This window comes from Prinia subflava, chromosome 6, assembly GCF_021018805.1.
Source record: "Prinia subflava isolate CZ2003 ecotype Zambia chromosome 6, Cam_Psub_1.2, whole genome shotgun sequence".
NCBI classification, from domain to species: Eukaryota; Metazoa; Chordata; class Aves; order Passeriformes; family Cisticolidae; genus Prinia; species Prinia subflava.
Window position 1 is genome coordinate 27,582,410 of NC_086252.1, and position 20,559 is coordinate 27,602,968.

General features: G+C 45.2%; 1 protein-coding gene and 1 long non-coding RNA gene across 14 annotated transcripts in view; one reads left to right on the plus strand and one right to left on the minus strand.

Annotated features, from left to right (window-relative positions):
- GLI2 (GLI family zinc finger 2) overlaps positions 1-6,597 on the plus strand; it is a 189,365-nt gene extending 182,768 nt beyond the window's left edge. For all 3 annotated transcript variants that reach the window (XM_063400841.1, XM_063400840.1, XM_063400842.1), the window contains 2 exons: positions 88-424; positions 1,451-6,597. In XM_063400841.1, the coding sequence (XP_063256911.1) occupies positions 88-424; positions 1,451-3,804 (2,691 nt within the window). In that variant the 3' untranslated portion in view covers positions 3,805-6,597. The remainder of the gene's footprint in view (positions 1-87; positions 425-1,450) is intronic.
- A 4,778-nt stretch (positions 6,598-11,375) lies between these two features.
- The window catches only part of LOC134552289 (uncharacterized), a 72,512-nt gene continuing 63,328 nt past the window's right edge, over positions 11,376-20,559 (minus strand). For 10 of the 11 annotated variants that reach the window (XR_010080828.1, XR_010080825.1, XR_010080818.1 and 7 more), the window contains one exon: positions 11,376-19,650. This is a non-coding gene — a long non-coding RNA (uncharacterized LOC134552289). The remainder of the gene's footprint in view (positions 19,651-20,559) is intronic. The other variant, XR_010080822.1, reaches the window with a different exon arrangement.

A 20,559-nucleotide genomic window follows, 5' to 3' on the forward strand; every position in this document is an offset into this window, starting at 1 on the left:
GACTAACCTTGGGGATGTTGGGCTCCTGATGTCTTCCCATGCGTGTTTTCACCTGCCCAACTCTTTTTCCTCTTTTCCCTCCCCAAGATGTGTCAGTCCAGTCCTGGTGGCCAGTCGTCATGCAGCAGTGAGCCATCACCCCTTGGCAGCACCAACAACAATGACAGTGGAGTAGAAATGAACATGCACAGCGGGGGAAGTCTGGGAGATCTGACGGCGTTGGATGACAACGCTCCTGTCGTGGACTCAACGGTCTCATCTGGTAACTCGGCAGTCAGCCTGCAGCTAAGGAAACACATGACGACAATGCAACGACTTGAACAACTCAAGAAAGAGAAACTCAAGACAGTTAAGGATTCCTGCTCATGGGTGAGCCCAGCTCCACAAGCCAGAAACACCAAGCTGCCTCCCATCTCAGGAAATGGTAAGCCCTGGGCCTGGACCATGTCCTGTACGTACCTTCCAGAGTTTGACTTTGGGTTCATAACCAAGAGTCTGGCCTGGAGGAATGAGGATCATTTCTTACTGCCTCTGAGTCATGCTTTGATAGATAAAGATGTCAGGTAAAATGGACAGCTTGGGTGTAAACACAGCCATCTATTGATGTGCCAGAGAAAGCCAGGTTCTCAGTTCTACAGACCTATGAAGGGAGACAGAGATGTTGGTGTCCTTGTTCTTGAGCTTGCCCAGAACCCAGACACAGCTGTCCACACTTGTCCCAGTTACAGCCAAGAGGCTGCTTGCATTTCTTCTGGCAGTAACAGTTCCCCAGGGGCTAATGTGCTTCCTGGGATACCACTGGAGCACAGCAGCAATCCCGACAAGACCTCCCTCCATAATCTTGCTCTGACAGGCCTTTTGTCACTCAAAAGCTCCTGGCTATTGCCTCCAGCTTCATATGCTCATTTCCCACTGGCTGGTGATTCCTGGTAAATGTATCTTTTTGAACCCTCTAGAAATCCTCTAACTTTGCAAGAAATCCAAAGGCATAGTGCCTGGGTTATACTAGATCTCAAAGCTTCTTGGGTTTCTCTTGGAAGAGCCTTTGAATGTCAACCTTTGGGCTCTTGGCCTGCCCTCCATGTGCATCTGTCCCAGAGAGTAGCTGTGGTTATTGGTGTGTGCTGTCCAAGTGGCACTGTTCACACCAGTCCTACTTTTGTCCTATTGAGGGAAGCCCATGTAGACACGTTTCCTCAGAAGCTGAGTATAAGGTTAGAAACACCCTGCAGCAGGGACGACTTCTCTCCCCAGACTTCTTGCTACCTTTGCTTGAACATGTTAGCTAGAAGTTAAGTTTTGAATTCACTAGCAGCACATGAAACTCACCATCACTCCCATGAAATATTTGGGGGTGGCTTTCTGGGTCTGTGTTCTGGCACCTAGAACACTCCAAAGTGAAATTTCTCAGCTAACTAAACCTTTTCCTTCCCTGCAAACTTTCTTTCAGGCTCTGTTCTAGAAAACAGTGGTGGTTCTTCTGCTATGCTGCCTAACCCCAGAATAATGGAGCTGTCTGTCAACGAGGTTACAATGCTGAACCAACTCAACGAGCGCCGTGACAGTTCAACGAGCACCGTCAGCTCTGCCTACACTGTCAGCCGCAGGTCCTCAGGGATCTCCCCGTACTTCTCCAGCCGCCGTTCCAGCGAGGCTTCGCATCTCGGGCACCGCCCCAATAACACGAGCTCTGCTGACTCCTACGACCCCATCTCCACGGATGCCTCCCGCCGGTCGAGCGAGGCCAGCCAGTGCAGCGGGATGCCGGGTCTGCTGAACCTCACGCCAGCTCAGCACTACAGGCTCAAAGCCAAGTACGCTGCTGCCACAGGGGGCCCTCCTCCGACTCCCCTGCCAAACATGGAGAGGATGACCCTGAAGAACAGGATCTCCCTTATGGATGGACCAGACCCCACCTTGCCCTCCGTCCGCCTCCCGCCAGGCCCCAGGCGTTGCAGCGATGGCAACAGCTACGGCTACCCATCAGCTCCAGCATTCCCCCAAGAGGTGCAGGGTAACTGCACAAGACGGGCAAGTGACCCAGTGAGGAGACCTCCTGGAGATCCCCAGGCTCTCCCACGAGTTCATCGCTTCAACAGCACCAACAGCATGAACCCCTTCCACCCTCCACACCCCACAGACAGGAGGAATTTTGGTCTCCAGAGCTACGGGCGCTCAGATGGGAGCCTGCCCCGGCACAGCTACTCACCCCGACCACTGAGCATCAGTGAAAACATCACCATGGAAGCCATGTCCGGGGAGACAGATGCACCCATTGGAGATGATGACATCATGCTGCCAGATGATGTGGTACAGTACATCAAATCCCAGAGCAATGGAACAGTGGCTGAGAGCACTTCCATGGGGTACGGCAATGAGATGCAGAACTTCCAAGGAAGTGGGAAGCTGCAGCCTCCAGCCTTGCCTGGCCAGCGCAGGATGGCGGTGGCTGAGGCAAGCATGAGCCACTTGGGACCCATGATGGCAGAGTGTTCCATCAGTTTTGATACTTCTTCAGACATGAATAAAAATAATATGCCTGTCCAGTGGAATGAAGTCAGCTCGGGCACAGTTGATATCATGTCCAATCAGTCGAAGCAGCAGTTTTCACAAGGGAACTTAGCGGTGGTCCAGCAGAAGCAGAACTTTGGTCAGTACCAGAACTACAACCAGCAGCAGATGCAGCTGCCAGACAACAGCATGAATGCAACGCAGCAGAGCTTTATGCAGAGAAACATGGGTATGGATGGGCAGAGGCTAAACTGCATGCAGCTGCGGCAGCAGCCCGTGAGCCTAGGTCCCAGCATGAACCCCGATATGGGCTTGCACACAGGGTATAACCAACCACATCAGATGCTGAGCCCCAGTGCAATCAGTGGCAACCCAAATCAGATCTCTCCGAATTGCAGCAACATGGCAGCAAAGTCTGGACCCCACCTTCACCCTCAGCCAATGGACATGGCCGACCCTTCTTTGATGGTCAGGAGCAACAGTGAGCGTACAGTACTGGGACAGGTCATGCATGAACCAAGCCAGCAGAACTACTCATCTCAGCCAAGCCACCTGAACTTCCCTGTGGCTCAGGAGAACTTTCCTCAGCCCATCATGACCTCCAATCAGCCCAGTTTTGAGCCTCAGCAGAGCGTGATGGGTTCAGCTGCGCAGGCGTATCCGCCTGGCATGATCCAGCCTCGTCCTCCGCCAGAGCCAAACCCGGGCAGCCGACCCCGAGGCGTCCGCACCGCCCAGCAGCTGGGCTACATGAGAACTCCCCATCCTACAAACACCATCAGCCCTGGCCAGGAGACAGCAGAGGCCATGCATAAAAGAACCAGCGACATGTTGCTGGCACCAGCCCAGCAGTGCGCGGACGGCACGAGGGACAGCAACCTGATGTACTATTACGGCCAAATCCACATGTACGAGCAGAACAACGGCTTTGAAAACCACGCGGACTGCCGGGTCAGGCAGCAGCAGTGCACACAAAACAGCAAGCCAGCCACTCTGCCTTCCCCAGGAACGAACCAGGTGTCCAGCACAGTGGACTCTCAAGGGCTTGAGCCACCCCAGATAGATTTTGATGCCATCATGGACGATGGGGACCATTCAAGCCTGATGTCGGGAACCCTGAGCCCCAGCATCCTGCAGAACCTCTCCCAGAACTCCTCTCGCCTGACGACTCCACGAAACTCTCTGACACTGCCCACCATACCTGCAGGGATAAGCAATATGGCAATAGGTGATATGAGCTCCATGCTAACCACACTGGCGGAAGAGAGTAAATTTCTGAATATGATGTCGTAACGGTAAAGCACAAGGCCTTGGTGCTATCCAAGGGGCTCTGCGTGAAGCAGCTGTATGAATGTGCTTTTCAAAAATAGTCTGTTTCAATAGAGTAGGGTTTTTTATAAGTGTTAAATACATTCAAGGATTTCAAAGTGAAAATTTTAAGAAGTCTGTGTACAGAATTATGTAAACTATATGCAGGCAGTTCAGTACCACAGGGGTGCACCTCTAGTATTATTTTTTTGTCTTGGTTTCCCAGAGCACTGAACAGTATCACCACCAAGCTAGGAGACAGCATGAGGGTGGTTAGAGATGAAGCCCTCCCTTCTGGGAAGCCCTGTAAATAGCACTCCCCATCATTTCCCTTTAGTTACATTTGCAAAAAAATTCTGATTTCAACCCGCCCCAGAAAGAAATGGGAGGATATGGTTTTGGATAGAATAAAAGCCATACTTTGTATTCTGCTCTGATGAGAGTAGGGTTTAGTTACGTCTCCAAACAAGCCCTCTGCCAGCAGTATTGTTTTATACCGTAAATACCTTTGCACCTTGCAAAGAGCGACGTTTCCAAATGGCTTCTCAGCAAAGTGCCTTACCATGCTTTCTTGTTAAGTAGCCAAGGCCTCTCTTCCTTTAAAAATCAAATATAGTGTATTGTCAGAAGCGTATATAAAATGTACATTTATAAAAACATAGTGGTGTTTCTGAGAAAACATTGGAAAGACACATTGATGAGACACATAAAAGGTGAATGCACACTTTGATCAGATGTGTTTACAACGTGGTTTATATCATGTGCAGAGTGGAGCAGAGGCCTGGGAACAGCAATCACTGGGAAATAATCCCCCGTGGCAGGAAGGCTCTGGCGTGCAGACTGACACACATGCATAACTTTGCACCTTCTGAACACAGTGACTTTCTGCAAGTGCCCCACATGCATCTTTAATGTCAGAGTGCTGGAGCACACATTACTGTATCCCTGTGCAGCTTTGCAGCAGCTTCACTCTCTGGTGGGTTTTCCATGCTGAGGTGCTCACACAAACAAGTGATGGTGATGGTTTTACGATCGTTCTAGCCCAGTGTGCACTGTGGCATTATTGGGGGAGCAGGTTAATCTGCCAGGGTTCATCTGTGTGATGTGCTCAGTGCAGGGTTCCATGCACACAACTGGCGCCTAGCTGCACTCATGTGGGGCCAAGCATAGGCCAAAGCACCCTGCCCCAAAGCAGGCTGGTTGGCATGCACCCCGTGCTAGCTTAACGTGTCCCACAGCATGAAAAAAACTGCTGTATCCAAAAAATACAGCACAGTGAACCTGAGTTGTTCATTTGACTAGCAGACTGCACCTGCAGCACCTGCACTAGCAGACTGCACCTGCAGCACTAAACGTGTATAGTCTCAAAACAAGAGTCTGAATAGTAGCTTGGTCAGTGAGCATCTCTTGGAATCATCATTTGAGAAGAGATGGGAGGAGCAGGGCCTCCTGAAGCCAAATTTTCCACCAGAATATAACTGCTCATAATAGTGATCAGCTGTTTCCAGGACAGTCCCACCTGCCAGTAAGTTGATCTTTGTTGCATTATTTATTTTTGCTGTCATTAGACAAAAGGGTAGAAGCAGCAGGGTGTATGTACTTGGGAGGAGGCCTTGCTTAACGTCAGACTGTGTTGGACAAGGCCAGCTCCTCTCATCCTGCTCTCATAGCCTCATATACTTTGTACCCCATATGTTGAAGGGCAGGGAACAAGTGTGACATCCCCTGCAGGTTCTTACAGCCGGACTGAGCAAGCATCTCTAGAGCTTCACTCTTTCCTTTCCATCTCCCTGTCATATCAGTGAGATGTTCTCATTTGCACCTGACTCTGTCCCCTGCACAGGACCAGGATGGCTCTATAAAGGTGTTTTCTGGTGTCTTTGCTTTCTTTTTGCACAAGCTGATGTCAGGATCACTCTTCCCAGTATGACCAGGGCTGACATGAAAATGCCACGTGCTACCTCCAGGCAAACTCTGTGATATCACATAGGCAGGAGCCGTGCTTGGCAGCGGGGTCAGGACAGCTTTGCTGCCAGGTAGCCCTGGGTACAGCTGGTGCAGGGAGGTGCTGCTCGGCATCCTGCAGTCTCATCCATCTTCATCCCAAATGCAGAGGGTGCTCTCAGCCCTGCCCTTCACCCCTCAATGACTCCTGCTGATGTCCAGGGTGCATGAGGACAGGGAAGCAAAGCAAGGTGCCTGGCTGTTTATTTGTGTCTTCTGTGAAAGTTGTGTTTAAAGGGATTGTTTTATAATCTGCTGTATATATTCTGCTGCAGTTACTGACCTTGCCCTTACCTTTGCATTCATGAAAAGAGGGCAGTACATGTTTTAGGACATTGTATGTTGTCCTGGACGCTTGGAATACAACTGGGCATCCCTTGTGCTGAGATGGATCAAGCTTTCGTGTGTCCTTTGATTGCTAATCTGACTTTTTTAGCAGCTGCATAGGGCAACGATTGCTCCTGAGTCCCTCCTCACAGATATCTCATTAGCAAAAGTTCAAATACAGAAGCAAAACCAAATCTCCAATGACTTGAGATTTTTTGGACTTTCCAGTGGTGGTCTTCCTTCATTTACTGAAAAAGTATTCTAATAATCTTGCCAGCACTGTATATATTATGTATAGAAGACATCATTACTAAAAGTACTGTAGGTGAATTGTTCTGTCAAATTTATATCTTAAGAACATTTTTAGCTGTTTTCTACATCATAAGAATGGAGGTAACATGCTGAACCTGTATATAAACCTTTTGTACATTAAAAAGTAATTTTTTTTCATAATTTATTGTGTCTGTTGTTACTTCTTTTTATTGGCAAATGGTGGTTGGTCGTGGTCTGTCATTACCACACCAACACAGTTGGACTCTGGTGGTGCATAGGAACAGCTGGTGAGGAGCTGGTAGGGCAGGTATGTGGTACAGCACAGATGTGGAATGGTCTTGCCTTGAAGAGCTTCCACTTAAAAATGAGATGGAGGTGGCAGAAAGAGAGGCAGCAGGGCAGTGTGTTCTGCAGGCACAGTCCTGCTGCCCAGGTGTCTTTTGCTGCCTCTTGGCAGAGGTGATTTGAAGGACAGTGGCAGTGCAGCAGAGATCATACAGGAGAGGGGCTCAGAGCAAGGACTGGACAAATTTGTCAGCCAGAGGATTTTTGATTAAAATGGCTTGTTGACTGACTTGGTCATTGTCCAAAAAGAGACAGAAATAGGAAAGATTAGCAGAACTATGATGGGCCGTGACAGTGGCAAATTGAATATTGGGTTTGGAGAAAGGAGAAATTAATCTGTGCATTATGTATGTGATGGGAAGCAATTATTGGGTGAGCAACTGATAGATACATCAGTTGTGATCTAGTTAGAGTCTCATCCAGCTCCTTGATGAGAAAGATTTAATTTGGCTGCAGCAAGAGTTAGCTACTCAAGAGACTATTTTCAGCTTGTTTTTGTAGAGGTGCGTTGGTGTGCACAGGGCTAGAGCTTTAAGGGAGGGTGAGGAGGCTGTTCACAGGTGATCCTCATGGGCACAGCAATGAGTTTGGAATGAAAGCTGCTGAGCAAAGCAGTCGGCCAGTGAATCAGTGAATTACACTTGGTACAAATGAACCAGCAGGTTTATGCAGAAGCAGCTGAAGGGGATGCACTTTTTTTCCTCTCTGTGGGATCCCTCCTGAGCTGGTTGTCAGAATCAGGTATGTAGAGTCAGGTACACATGGGACAAACCCTCACCCTGTCTTCAGGGTTCCTGTATATGGGATGGACCATCCAGGTTCCTTCAAAGTCCATGGAAAGAGATTGGCACATCCCTCTTGTGAAATTAATCTTTCCTGTTTTAGACACATGGAATGGATGACTTTTCCTCTGAAAGACATGTGTCACTCTCCTCACTGATTCCAAGTAGCCAGCTTAGATGCCTCCTCCAGTGGGGCAAGGTGAATCCTGTACTCCTGTGGATCTGTGACCAATCTGGTCATCCTCAGCATGATCCGAGGTTGAGTCAGTGAATGTGTAAATGATCCTGCTAGCCTGTAAATCCATTGGATCAATATCACACCCCTCTGTACTGTCCAAGAACTACAGAAATCACAATAAAAATTCAGTAATATTATTAAAAGGAAATTGTTCAGATCTTTTCTATTGACAAAAGTCTTTGGAGACTCAGATCAGCTCCTACTGCTTTTCTACTTCAAACACTTAAAGTAGGTTTCTAATCTAGATCAAATGCTGCTTTTAGCTGGTGTTTTTCTTCAGAGTTCAATCAGGGCACACCTCTGCTGGTGTGAGAACATATTTATTACTTAAACTGGGCTAAGATTTCCTAGGAGCCCACCTGAGGTCATGTACCAGCATGTGCATTTTTACTGCTTTACCATCCTGGAATAAACAAGGAACGAAAGGCTCACTGCTCCAATTGTAAGCAGGTAATAACCTTTCTGCAACAAATGTTGTTTATAAGCCAGAGCTTGGAGTTTATACTACTGTGGCAGCTGCATAATATTCAATTAACCTTCTTTTTAATCAATCATATCCCTTATGAAAACAAACCATCCTAACAGGTCTGATTCCAACCTTCTTTGGTGAGTGTTAACCTCACTCCACTCCCAAAACCAGTGGGAGCACAGGAAGAGTAAGATCCCACTCTGGGTAAAACCATCACAGCTCTTTAATATTGCACTAATATCTCAGGTTTTCCTGGAGGGGAGAAAAAAGCCCATAAAAGCTACTGTTGCTGGATCTGATTGCACTTACTGAGCACAGAGTCATTCCAACAGCTCTTTATTGCAGTGGTCTCTGTAGGGATGACATAGGGGCTCTTGTTCTTTACGAGCTGTTGGATCTACTTGGAAGCGCATACGTGTGGTAAACAAATGGTGTGTTTTATATTACTGGAAGGACAATTTATGACCAACCAAGGCCTCTTGCAGACAGCCATTTAACTTGTAAGTAAAATGACCTAACACTTAAGAAATTTAGAAGCTACAAAACAACCCGTGTTGTGCCCAGTACACTTATTTCTCTTTGATTTATGCTTCATGTAAAACTTGAAATGGCCATATTAAATATGTTTGGTTTAAAAAAAAAGAAGAACAAAGCAATGTTTTCACATATGCTGAGGGTTTGTGACTGCTGTAGCTTCCTCCAACTGCACCAGCACTTCTGATTCATAACATGGGTCCCTTTGCCTCCCTATTTTCATTTTCCCCACACTGACCTGTCAGGCAGATATGCAGGGGCCATGGTGGCATGCCTGCTGTCACCTTTGGAAGAGCTGCTGCACACAAATACAGTGCACTTGCTGGAAACATCTCTCCAAGTGTCGATGGCTCACCAAAAAGCAAACTCTGTGGCTGATACCTTTGCCTGTCAGGCTGTTTTACCATCCCACGTTTACCATTATGTGTAGGGTACCAGCAGGCAGCAGAAGGTGTAGCAACACATCACGAAAGGCAGCTTCTGCACCAAAAAGCAGGGGATGGGTCTACATAAATCTGTGATCTACATTGTTCTGTCTAGCCTTAACTCTTACTATGTACAGCCCAGAATAGTGTTCATAGGAAAAGGATGTTTAAGGAAGCACTTTGAAGCAGAAGCTTGGTCTGATGCTCTGAATGTCTTCTAAAGGATGCTCCATTTCTCTTTCTCCATTTGCTGTACAGAAAGAGTACAGATGAAGACAACCTTCACAAATGTCCCCCCTGTCACTATCCCTTTTCTGTTCCTCTTTGGGAAGGACCCCGGAGTGCCCTGCTCATACAAACATCTTCTCTGCCAGGCTTTGACAGACAGTTGCATTTTTTGACTCAGGAGTACGAGGAACAGCTTTCCTGACACCTGCAGAGTGAATCATGCAGAAGAAGAGCACACATTTCACAGCTGGATGTTGGCCAAAGCACCAAGGTTTGTGTTACAGTGTGGTGGTAGTGGCTAAAATAGATCAAGTGAAATGAGGAGAACAGCAGGGAAGGAAGCAAAACTCTGGACAAAGGAGGGCTAATCTTCTTCATGCCTTTGTGTCTCCCAGTGTGTCTTCCACTTGGAAAATTTCACGGGCCATGAGGTGTAACTGGCCATGACAAAAACAAAATGAAGAAGTGATGCTTATGAAGGTGTAAGAGAGATCTATGTCCTGAAGAATTTAGATCTGTTGAGCTTCACATAAAGGACTTCTGGAACAGGAGCACAATTTTTAGCTCCTTTACCTCTTTTGCTGACTACTCAGTCGAGCAGTTGTGCAAGCAGCCATGCCCTGAAAAGCTGCTGTGACCAGGGAGCTTCAGCCACCTGCTCCGAGGGAAATGACGGTGGCAAGGACAGCAGCGAGGAACGTGGCTAGGACAGATTTGCAGCAAGCTTGGAAAGGCACTGCAGCCCCAGGCCTGAGTCTGTAGGTGGGCTGCCCCACCCTTTGGCAGCACCAGCATCCTGCCCTTGGCTGTGGAGCTCAGAGCAAAGGCACTCCCAGGCTCTGCGGCTCAGCCAAGCTGCAAGGAACAAACGTGCTTCTCCCTTTCTGCCACTGTTACTGTACAGCACGAGCTTGGTAATCTCCAGGTGGCTTCACTGGGCCCCTTTCCCCACTGGCAAGGCAGCCCTCTGAGACATACCTGCCTGCTGCACTCACCCATCTGATTGGCATCGGAGCAAAGTGTCTCCACTGACTCAAAACTGATGTGTTCTTTTTTATTTTTTTTTGAGCTAAATGTCTTGATGCGAATCGTTTAACCTCTGTGTCACTCATCAATAATGACGATAAGTGAAATTCGATGAAATGCACAGAGGATTAAACATCACTCCAGGCACACTGAAAGAGGGCGGCGTAACCGCATCTGGGAGATCTTGAGGAGGGGTGAGAAAATGGGTTTTGCTCTGCAGTCCAAAAGGCTGAACACCCTGTAGCAGCAGCAGCAGCTGCGGAGGGTGCTCCACGTGGTGATCGTAATCACATCCTGCAGGCCGGTGAATCTCCTTTGTTAGCAGCCATCCAAGAACCAAACAGGTCTCACCTTGCTTGAGGAGCTCTCAGGAAATGATGGCTTGTCTTAGCAATGTCAGGAGATTTGTCAGAGAGTGTGAAAAATGTTTTCAGGGAATAGAAACTGGGGCTGAGCCAGGTGAAGGTTTCTATTTAATTGGAAAAAAGAAAAAAGATCCCAGCATTTCCATCATTAACTGGAAATAAGTGGGAGCATTTTGAACAAATCAGCAGTGGTCTATGTGTTAAAAGCACCAATGACACCAATGTGTTTGGGTACCTTTTGTCAGAGATGAGAGCCAGCTTTGTGGTCATTGAACACTTCCAAAAAATGGTCTGTATTTGCCCAAATTATAAGGGAGATTTAAAACCTGAACACATTCAAATGCTTTCCCAAGATTTAACACATATAAATAATACATCAACAACTTTATCCTAAAAACCTTCCAAACCTAAACCTTGAATTTACAAGAGCATGAGGCTGAAACATACATGACTTCTCAAGTAGAAGTGACATCAAAAAGATTTTCACCTAAACTATTATCTGCACATTTCTTCATTTCTTCAACAATGTTTTAACTGTCATTTACTTTTTCTTTTTCTTTTTTTTTTTTTTTTTTTTTTTTTTTTTTTTTTTTTTAAAGAAAGATTTATTATGCAGAGACATGGGCTGGTTTCATCATAGGTGAATCAGTACCAGAAAAAGTTAAGTCTCTAAGGAGCTCACATGGAGTTGTTTTCCACTCGTGATCTTTGTACAGAGTTGTTTCACTTGCAGGAAGTTGGAATTGAGCAGATCTCACAAAAGAAAAAGGTAGAATAAAGTAAGGGGCTAAGGGGCTGAGGGCCTTTTAGATTAGCATCATCCCTCCTTTTAACAAGAAAACCCACATTTTTAGTGGTGTTCAAAATTATTCTGGACATCACATAAAATAGTTTAGGTAAAACCTCTTTCCCAGCCCATATTTAAGTGCTGACAAAGTGCTTCAGGCAAAGCACTGGCCCACAGATGTTCCAACAGATTCAGCAGGGCTCAGAAGTGGCTTTTTTGTGAGCACAACTGTGAACAAACACCGGTATTTTCTCCCCTTAGAATAAACCTCAATGATAGGATATGGTTTACTATTTTAAGATATTTCAGTATTGCAGTAAGTACCTTTAGTACTACTGAAAAATAAAAGACACTTTTTGAATAAAAATAGCAGGAGAACCAGGGGACTGCAATTGTAAACTAGGTCTTGTGTGCATGCATCAGTGTTCTCTATTAGAGTAAATGAAAACTACTCAAATTAGGGGAAACAAATCCTCAAATGACCTGGGATTTTTTGGTCATTGGTTTTGTCTTAAGACAACAAATTTTGAACCTACCACTTCTCACAGTTAAAGCACAGAGCAACAGCACTCATGGGCAAAACTAGTTCAGACTTTGTCTCACAGAGCAACCTGCTGCTTCCTTTAAATGGGCTGATTTTTTGAGTTTTCCTACCATATCTTGGAGTTCTTGTTTTGGGGCTGTGTGTTTGGTTTTTTTTTTTTTTATAAACTTGCATATATAACTTTTCTCTCAGGGGAAACTCCCCCTTTACAAGAAAAATAGCCTTTGTGCAAGCTGGAAATCTGCAATGGGAAAAGAACAAACCAGCTTAGTTTAGATCCAGGGCCCCAAACATTGCCAGTCACAGGTGTGCACCTTCAATGGAGAAGTCAGAGCTTTCCTTCCATCTCTGCAGCTGCAGAAATTTAGAACATGAGATTCCTGTGAAAAATGTTCAGAAAAATCTTTTATTTTTCACTGCAAGTGATAATGAGAGACACGACCATGAGCATTAGAGAATCACAGAATCATTTAGGCTGGAAAAGACCTCAAAGACCATATGGTCCAACCATAAAACCAACACGGCCAAATTCACCACCTAACCCTGTCCCAAAGTACCAAATCTACACTTTCTTTGAACATTTCCAGGGATGGTGATTCCACCACTCCCCTGGGAAGCCTATTCCAATGCTTCACAACCCTTTCAGTGAAGAAATTTTTCCCAATATCCTATCTAAACCTCGCAAAAATGCAGCAAAAAGCAGACAAAGAAGCAGGAGTAGGTCTGAGCTCCGTGACAGGACTGACAAGCAGCAGGCACTGCAGGACCACTGAGATGTGTGACACCAACCACCTGCAGCCTTCACCGTGTGCTCAGGGTCACACTAAGGAGGACAGCTCACACGTGCTCCATGGGAGCAGGAGATGGAGCAAGGCAGAGTGTGGCCCAGTAAAATGGGACATTTAAAAGACCACTGGAATGTATTGCAGGCACTGTGACTTTGGGTAGGTTTTTTTGGCAGCCATAGGAGATGATTTTTTTTGTTTTGCAATGTACTGGATGAGACAATGGGGGTATCATCAAGGCTTCATCACATTTAAAAGTTTATTTTAATGAAGTCACAATAAGGCCTCCAGCTGGAAAGGTTATTTATTAACCTCTTATTTACAAATTGAGCCCTGATTTGAAAATTAAGGCATTGTAATTTAATATTAACCCACATGTCAGAAAATAATGAGGCAAACTACAGGGAAAATTGCATTCCATATTGCAAAAGACCCATTTTATTTATAATGACCAGGATTACAAGTCATGCCAACATTGATGGATCATACTTTAAAAATCTTGATAGCTCATTCATTTCTATAATTATATTTATTACAAATTAAATAAGTTGCGGACACCCTTGATATACAAAGAGACAAAATTAATTTGTGAATCAGTATTAATCTGTCATCAAACTAAATGAACTCCCTTTCTGGCAGTCTACTGAATATAATGTACTGTACTAGACTTTACTCAGGACATGGAAGCAGTGAAACTGCAAGTCCAAGCCATTGAAGTTGCCTCTTCAGTTGGATGTATGTGATTTCTCAGTATGGCTTTTAAATCAAGAGATTAGAAATATAAAACTTGCCTGAGCAATTCCCAGAAAAGTAAACAAAGTCTGATGTTTCCAATCACATCTGTCCTTTGCCTCTACTCAGGTCAGTAGTAAGATGCAACGTGCAGCTCTTCAGCACTTCTCCTGTGACTCCAATACCTACATCACACTGGGAGCTGAAAGGCTGGTACAGCCCTGCTTGCTTTCCTGGCCATGCAGTCCTGAGGCCCTGGGGCAAACCCCTGCTCTGTGGCAGCAGTGAGATTCCTGTGCTGGACATCAGCCTGAGCATCACGGGAGACACTCACTGCCCTTGGCCGAGGGAGAAGGGGAATGCTCAGATGCTCCTGGATGAGATTACAGACCTTAATGCTCAACAACTGCCACTGTGGTTAGCCAAAACCTGTGCCCATCTGCTCAGGGGTTTTGTGACTGGAGACAAGGAGTTCTGCCAGCTTCAAGAGAACTCGGGCTTTCCTCCAAAGTATACATTTGGAGAGGGAGAAAGGAAAAAATAAAAAAGGACAAATACACAAAGACTCAATGCTGCAGGTTAGAGCACATAGTCCCAGTGGACACAAGCAAAGATGGGTTGTGGCTGCATGCCCCCTTGCCGACACCGTTCCTATCCCAGCATCAACCAGACTCAGTGCTGACAAACAAATGCTTGGGCTGTTCCTCTTCTAAATAGGGCATGACTCATCCTAAGGCAGTGGAAGTGTTGCTTGTCTGTGGAGGAGGAAATCATCCCTGTGTTTACAGACTTCTTATTTTTAAATTTCCACTGTATTATCTCACCCCCCTTCCTCTTGAGTTAATCATTATCAACATCCCTTGAGTTCTTCATCTCAAAGGCAAATTTTCAACTCTAGCATGTTAGACCCAATCTCAGACTGGCCAAAACAACTGAACTCCCCTGCCGTAATATGCTGATCTCTCCACGTCATTTAGCAGCTAGGATCAACTAATAAAGTGCAAGATGTAGAAATGCCATTCAGAGTTACCTACCCGTAACTAAATAACTTTGTAATGAATGAAAGACCATTTTGAGCTGCTGCCTTGAAGACTAACTCCATCTCCATAAAGAAAGAAATATGACTCAGGCAGAGACAGCCTGCATGTGGCATTAACAAACCCTCTTTGTGTTTCTGTAGGAAAGACTGACACCAAGTGAGTTGTGTGCTTGCGTCATCTTCACCTTATTTTCCTTTAAAACCTTTGACTCCACTCAGAATATTCCTGCAACTTTAGGTCTGCTTTCAGGGAGCAGGTGGGCCCCTTCACTACAAAATAGAGAGCTCTGTAGGTGTTTGTGAGCTCAAAAAATTTTCTTAGGTTAACTTCAGCTAGAGAACAAGAACAGTACCTGGTTTAGTAATATAACAGTAATTAATTCTGACCGTTCATAGAGGAAAAACACAGTGTTGCCAGAAGAAATTATTTATACATCTTTACATGACAGTGTTTTTCCATTCACCTTTTTTTGGAGCATTTCCTTCAAAAGACATTAAGCCCATACATTACTATTTAAAGAGCTTAATTCAACCCAGGCAATAATGACCCATAAATATTCATGATTTTGTTTTAACATTAAAACAACATCTGTTTCAAAACATCTGCAATCTGTTTTCAATGCCTCGGTAACATTTAAATTAACTGTAACTAATACAATAAACCACTATTAGGGATAATGATAATGAAGGATGCCCTATTAAGAGACACGAACAACATGGGATCGAATGAAAAACAAAACAGGGGGTGGGGAGGATGAACCCGACCGTCAGATACCAAACTCCCTGGAACTTAAATCCACCATTATGGGGGAGTTTCCTGTGTGCAGGGCTATTGTTTAACCATCTCAGCTGTTGCGTCTCTGCTCCGCTTGGGTCTCGTTTGTATTTCCACTGCTGGCACAGTAATTTATGGTGGAGGCAGTGTGACCACTTTTAACGCCGGGGTGGAAGGGAGACTCACTCTCTCCAGCTGAGGGGGCCTACAAAGTATTTCTGAACTGGGAAAGCAGCTCACAGTGTGCCCAGGGCTCTTCTGGCCAGATGTGCTTAACAAGCCTGTTAACCTCCCACCCGGAGCGCCGTGTCCCCATCCCCAGCGAGTGCCAACAGTCGGTGACCGCGCTCACGTCTGTGCCGCGCTCCAGGCCACAGGGTCAACCAAAATTATTAACTTCCCCCCAAAAGGGGCTATTGTTTTCTGCTGATTTCTCCCTTTGGCCAGGACAGGTGACGTCACTGCACATCTGTATATCGTTGCAAGGGTGAAGGTGAAGGTCGGGCGTGACGGTGCAGGGAAGGAAGGTTCTCATCCTCCGCCGGCGGCTGCCGGTGGGCTCACACTTGGCACTCACCTCCGTGAGACCCACATGGACCTCACGCCCACAGCCCCTGGCTGGAACATTTTACTTTCATGGAAAGCCTTGGGGGATCACCAGTCATAAATTAAAGATTATATTTAAGGGGGTTTGTGGCTTGTTTAGTTTTTTTAAGCCAGCCCTTCCTCTTTAATTCTCCCCCTCCCTGACAAAAATCCAGGAGGCGTTTCTAATCTCCTGGACATAATACAAAAGGCAAAGGAATATAGCAGCTGGTTTTGCTCTTATCTGATGATTTATTTTAAAATACATTCTATGTCAAAATACATTTTTTCAGTCAAAACAAAGCCAGGATTTGCCACACATCTGTAAAACCTTGGTGCAATAACGGCAGCTGTTTACATTGACAGTCTTTTTACACCAAAATGCCCAGGCAATCTAAAGAGACCATTGCACAGGTACAAACAGCTCCAGGAGTAGCCCTGGAGGCTGCTCGTCCTTGCTGACCCGAGCACTGCACCCCTGGCACATACCCTGCATCCTGGCTGTGCTCCCAGCCCCTGGCACCGGCTGGACCAGGTCCTGGCGGGCCACCACGGAGCCGTGCCTCTGTGCCTTTCCAGCAGTGCCAGTAGCCTGTGGAAAGCAGAGCATAAATCCAAACCATTTAAAGTGTGATTAAGACTTCCCCTGATTACTGCTCTGCATGATATTGAATGCTTCGGCTGTTGGTGATTTATTGAAGTAATATATAATATGCTGCATTCAGTTAACAGTCCCCATCAAGCACAATCTAGCTGAATAAAAAATAAAAAGAGAGTCAGAGAGAGAGAGTGTGCTTTAAGAGGAAATCTCCCTGGATTTAAAGGAAATTGAAATATGCGCATGGTAATCTGTGTCCAAAGCTTTTAGCACTTTAAAAAGTGCCAGCTGCTAATACCACTGGCTAAAATCAGCATTTCCTCAATCGCTAATGGTCCCAGTGCCATCCTCACCCACTCCTTCCCTCCACCACCACCAACTGGCTCCTTCACCTGCATCACTTTTGCTTCTTCTTTTTTTTAAGTTTTATTCCAGAGTGAAGTTGCAGTTTCAGGTTCTTTAGCAAAGGGAAAGCTGTGCCACAGTGGTTTTTCTATCACCACCAGCACCAAATCAGAGCAAACAAGGTAAAACTGGAGGCAACTATAGTCTGAAAGGGAATAAACTGGGGCTGTCATTAAAAAAAGGGAAAAAAAATAGCAGTATAAACACTCAGGATAGTTCCAGTGTTTTAAATACTTCAGCTTTAATAGTAGAAGTAGCTATTAGTTATGCAGGGAAGAGGTTTATTTATTTTCATATATGGTACTTAATGTATTACTGCTCCTTTAGGATCTGATTCAATGACACACCTCTGCAGTGGGTTAATTTTAAGGTGTCATCTTCAATTAACACTGATCTCAAACACAAGCATCTCAAAATAAGGTGGCTGGCTTAGAAATTATAAGATTATAAAGAAAAGGTTTTATTTGACATTTTCTTTTGAGGATACATGCCTCCAAGTTGCTGTGTGCTTTTTTTTTCCCATAAAGGCACAAACTTTGGACATTTTTTTTTAAAACAGCAAGAATGGAAGCAGATACTCTCACAAAAGTACCCTTACTCCACAGCCTGGGGCTTTCACAAAACCCAGGTGTAATGCCCAGAAGTCATAGGCTTTTCAGTGCACTACTCAAACCTCAGCAAAACAAAAGTGGCTCCTGGAAACATACTTGGGGTTGGGTTTGGTTTCCCTTCTTCAGTTTCTAAAACTGACTAAATAGTCCCAGTACCAACCCTGATACTGATGATAAGGACTTTGCTTCAGCTGTGATGCTCTTCACAGAAGTTGCAGAGCTGTTTTTGTGCACTGCAGCAGAGAGCTGACTTCAGTCAGTGTGTGATGGACATCGGTGCCCAGGTGCATTTCCCTCTCAGAGAGTGAATGGTTCGGGTGACAAGGGAACATTCTTGGCATTGCCATGGCAAAGAGTGAGACTTCAGCTCACGTCTTTAGCTGTTCTTCATTCTGGATGCCAGAGAGACATCTTCCATGGTGACTGCCAGGAGACACAGTCACCGAACTGGGTTCCTTCCCTCTTGTTAGCTGAGCCCTCAAACACACAGAGTTCGGCTGTTGAGCTCTAGTGTCTCTAAAGTACACACTGACAAACAGTTCTTTTTTTCCTGCAATTAATGTGGGTGCATTTTGACAGGAGCAGCAAAAGTGCAGCCCTGACCTGAGGGCAGGCGCATGCCAACTGTTGAGTTCTTGCTTCAAGGCCCTGGAGCCCTAGAGCTTCTCTGGAAAATGTCTCCAAGAATATTTTAGCCTGGGCATCATATTTTCCCTTAATCTCACTCTGACCATTGTCATCATCATTTTAGCTTGAAACTTTCCAAATTTCACTCATCCCAAGGTGCAGACTGTTGAAAGCCTGGCAATGTTGTAGACTCCTGGGTGTTCAAACAGGAAGACTCAAGGCAGCCTTGCACAGAGGTCCCAGCTCTGCCGATGAGCTGAAACATCATGTGCCCCCTGAAACCCAGAGAAGTATCAGCATCCCAGAGCCTGGACATCACAAACCTCAAAAAGGCAGTAGCAAAAATATTGCTATTTCTCAGCCCAATAAAGCAAAAAATGTATATGCAACAAATTGCCATTTTTTGTTGGTTTTTTTCACAGTTTGATTATCCGTCACGATAAGACATTACTTAAAGCAGTGGTGACACTGTCTAATCATTCTTGTGAAATATAGACTTCTCTCTCCACTTCAGACAGAGCCGACATTAATACACATTTATGCAAAGCAGAGCTGGAGCTGTCAGGGGCTAATCTTTACAAGTATGATAAATGATGTTTATTTTCAGTGATGGAACGAAACACCCGGGCTGACAATAATTGTAATAAAAAGGACAGATCAACTTCTATAAAGTGATTGAATTACCAGTCTATTGCATTAATGCCTGATCTTGGCTCTGTCATAAACCTGCTTTAGGTTACCAACGACTGCACATTAGGAAACATCCACCTTCAAATCGACACCCTGCCCTTGACCTGTGGCAATGCAGGAGAGTCACTGCTGGATGCAGGGTTTGGCCATCCTTATTTAACATCTGTTTACAGTAAAGTAATGTTTCCTCCTCTTAGGCCAAAAAAGCAGCAACCTGTGTCTCTTAATCCTTGCAAAAAGGTTTCAAAACCTCAGCAGCTGCACACACTTCCTCCATGCACACATTGCCTGAGTGCCCACATGCAGGGATGCCAGTGCCAAATTTAGTGCCTGCAGTGCAGGTCAGATTCACCATCCACAGGGACCAACATATTGACTGTGGATCACCAAAGTCCCCTCAAAGCAAAGAAATGGAAAGAGGTCAACCTTGCCCACCTTCCTGGGCAAACAGATGCTGCCATTAGATTTTCTGTGATTGTCCTGGCTGTGACATGAAAGAAAAATAAAAGGAACTCAAAGTTCCATCATGCACAGGATGACCAAAACCTCTCATGAATAACTCAGTCAATTAATTGCTTTGTAATTAACTCCATCATATAAAGTAAAAACAGCTTCAGTTTTCAGAATGGAACAGATGCTGTAGGAAAAAGAAGAGAAGAGACAAATAGAATAAAAACATACAGTTATATCTGTGTATGTTTATAAAAACATTAATGCATCTACTGCCCTGGATTTCCCTCCAGCTAGGATTTGTGACATAAGAATAAAAATTGAATAGGAAAGGTGAAATCTGGGTTCAACAACTATCCCTTATAAAACAATATCCTGGAAACACTTCCTTTCAGGTCAACTGAAATATTCGTTTGCATTTTTGGATTACAGCTTTTCTTTTCTATACCATTATGTTTATATTTAATGTATAGTTCATATTTTGAGTATTCCATGTTTCTATTCCAGTCCAGATTTGTATTGTATTATTCCGTTTTGTAATTCATTTTGCATTATTTCATGAAGAATCTGTACTCTGGTATACATTAATGCTCAGTAGTGCCAAAGAGAAGACTTTTGAGACTGAAAACTTGAAATGTGCCCTTCTGACAGCTGACTGCTGACTGCTCTGAATTTATTGAAATGAGTTATTCTGATTTTTTTTCCCCCTAAACTGAAGTTTGTCCAAATTGACACACTCCCATGGGGCTGGCTCAATTTTAGCAGAGCAGCGTTTTCTGACAGCAGACACTAAGCAGGAAACTTCCAACCCTTCTCAGCTGCGTGTGTGCTGTGCCCCAGGGCAGGACCCTCTGGGGCTGGGAGCTGATTTCCAGAGCTGGGCAGCCAGGGCAGGATCACAGCCCAGATGATGGCTCCCAACATCCCTGGCTCCCGCCCAGATGATGCTGGAAGGGGGATGATACTCCTGAAGGTCCTGACGGAGAGGGTTATGATTTTGAAACAATATTAAAAAAAAAAAAATAAATAGAGCTGATCTAGAGAGTCTGCTGGCTTCATTGAAGAGCATCTCCTGCATGATTTTTTTCATTAAACA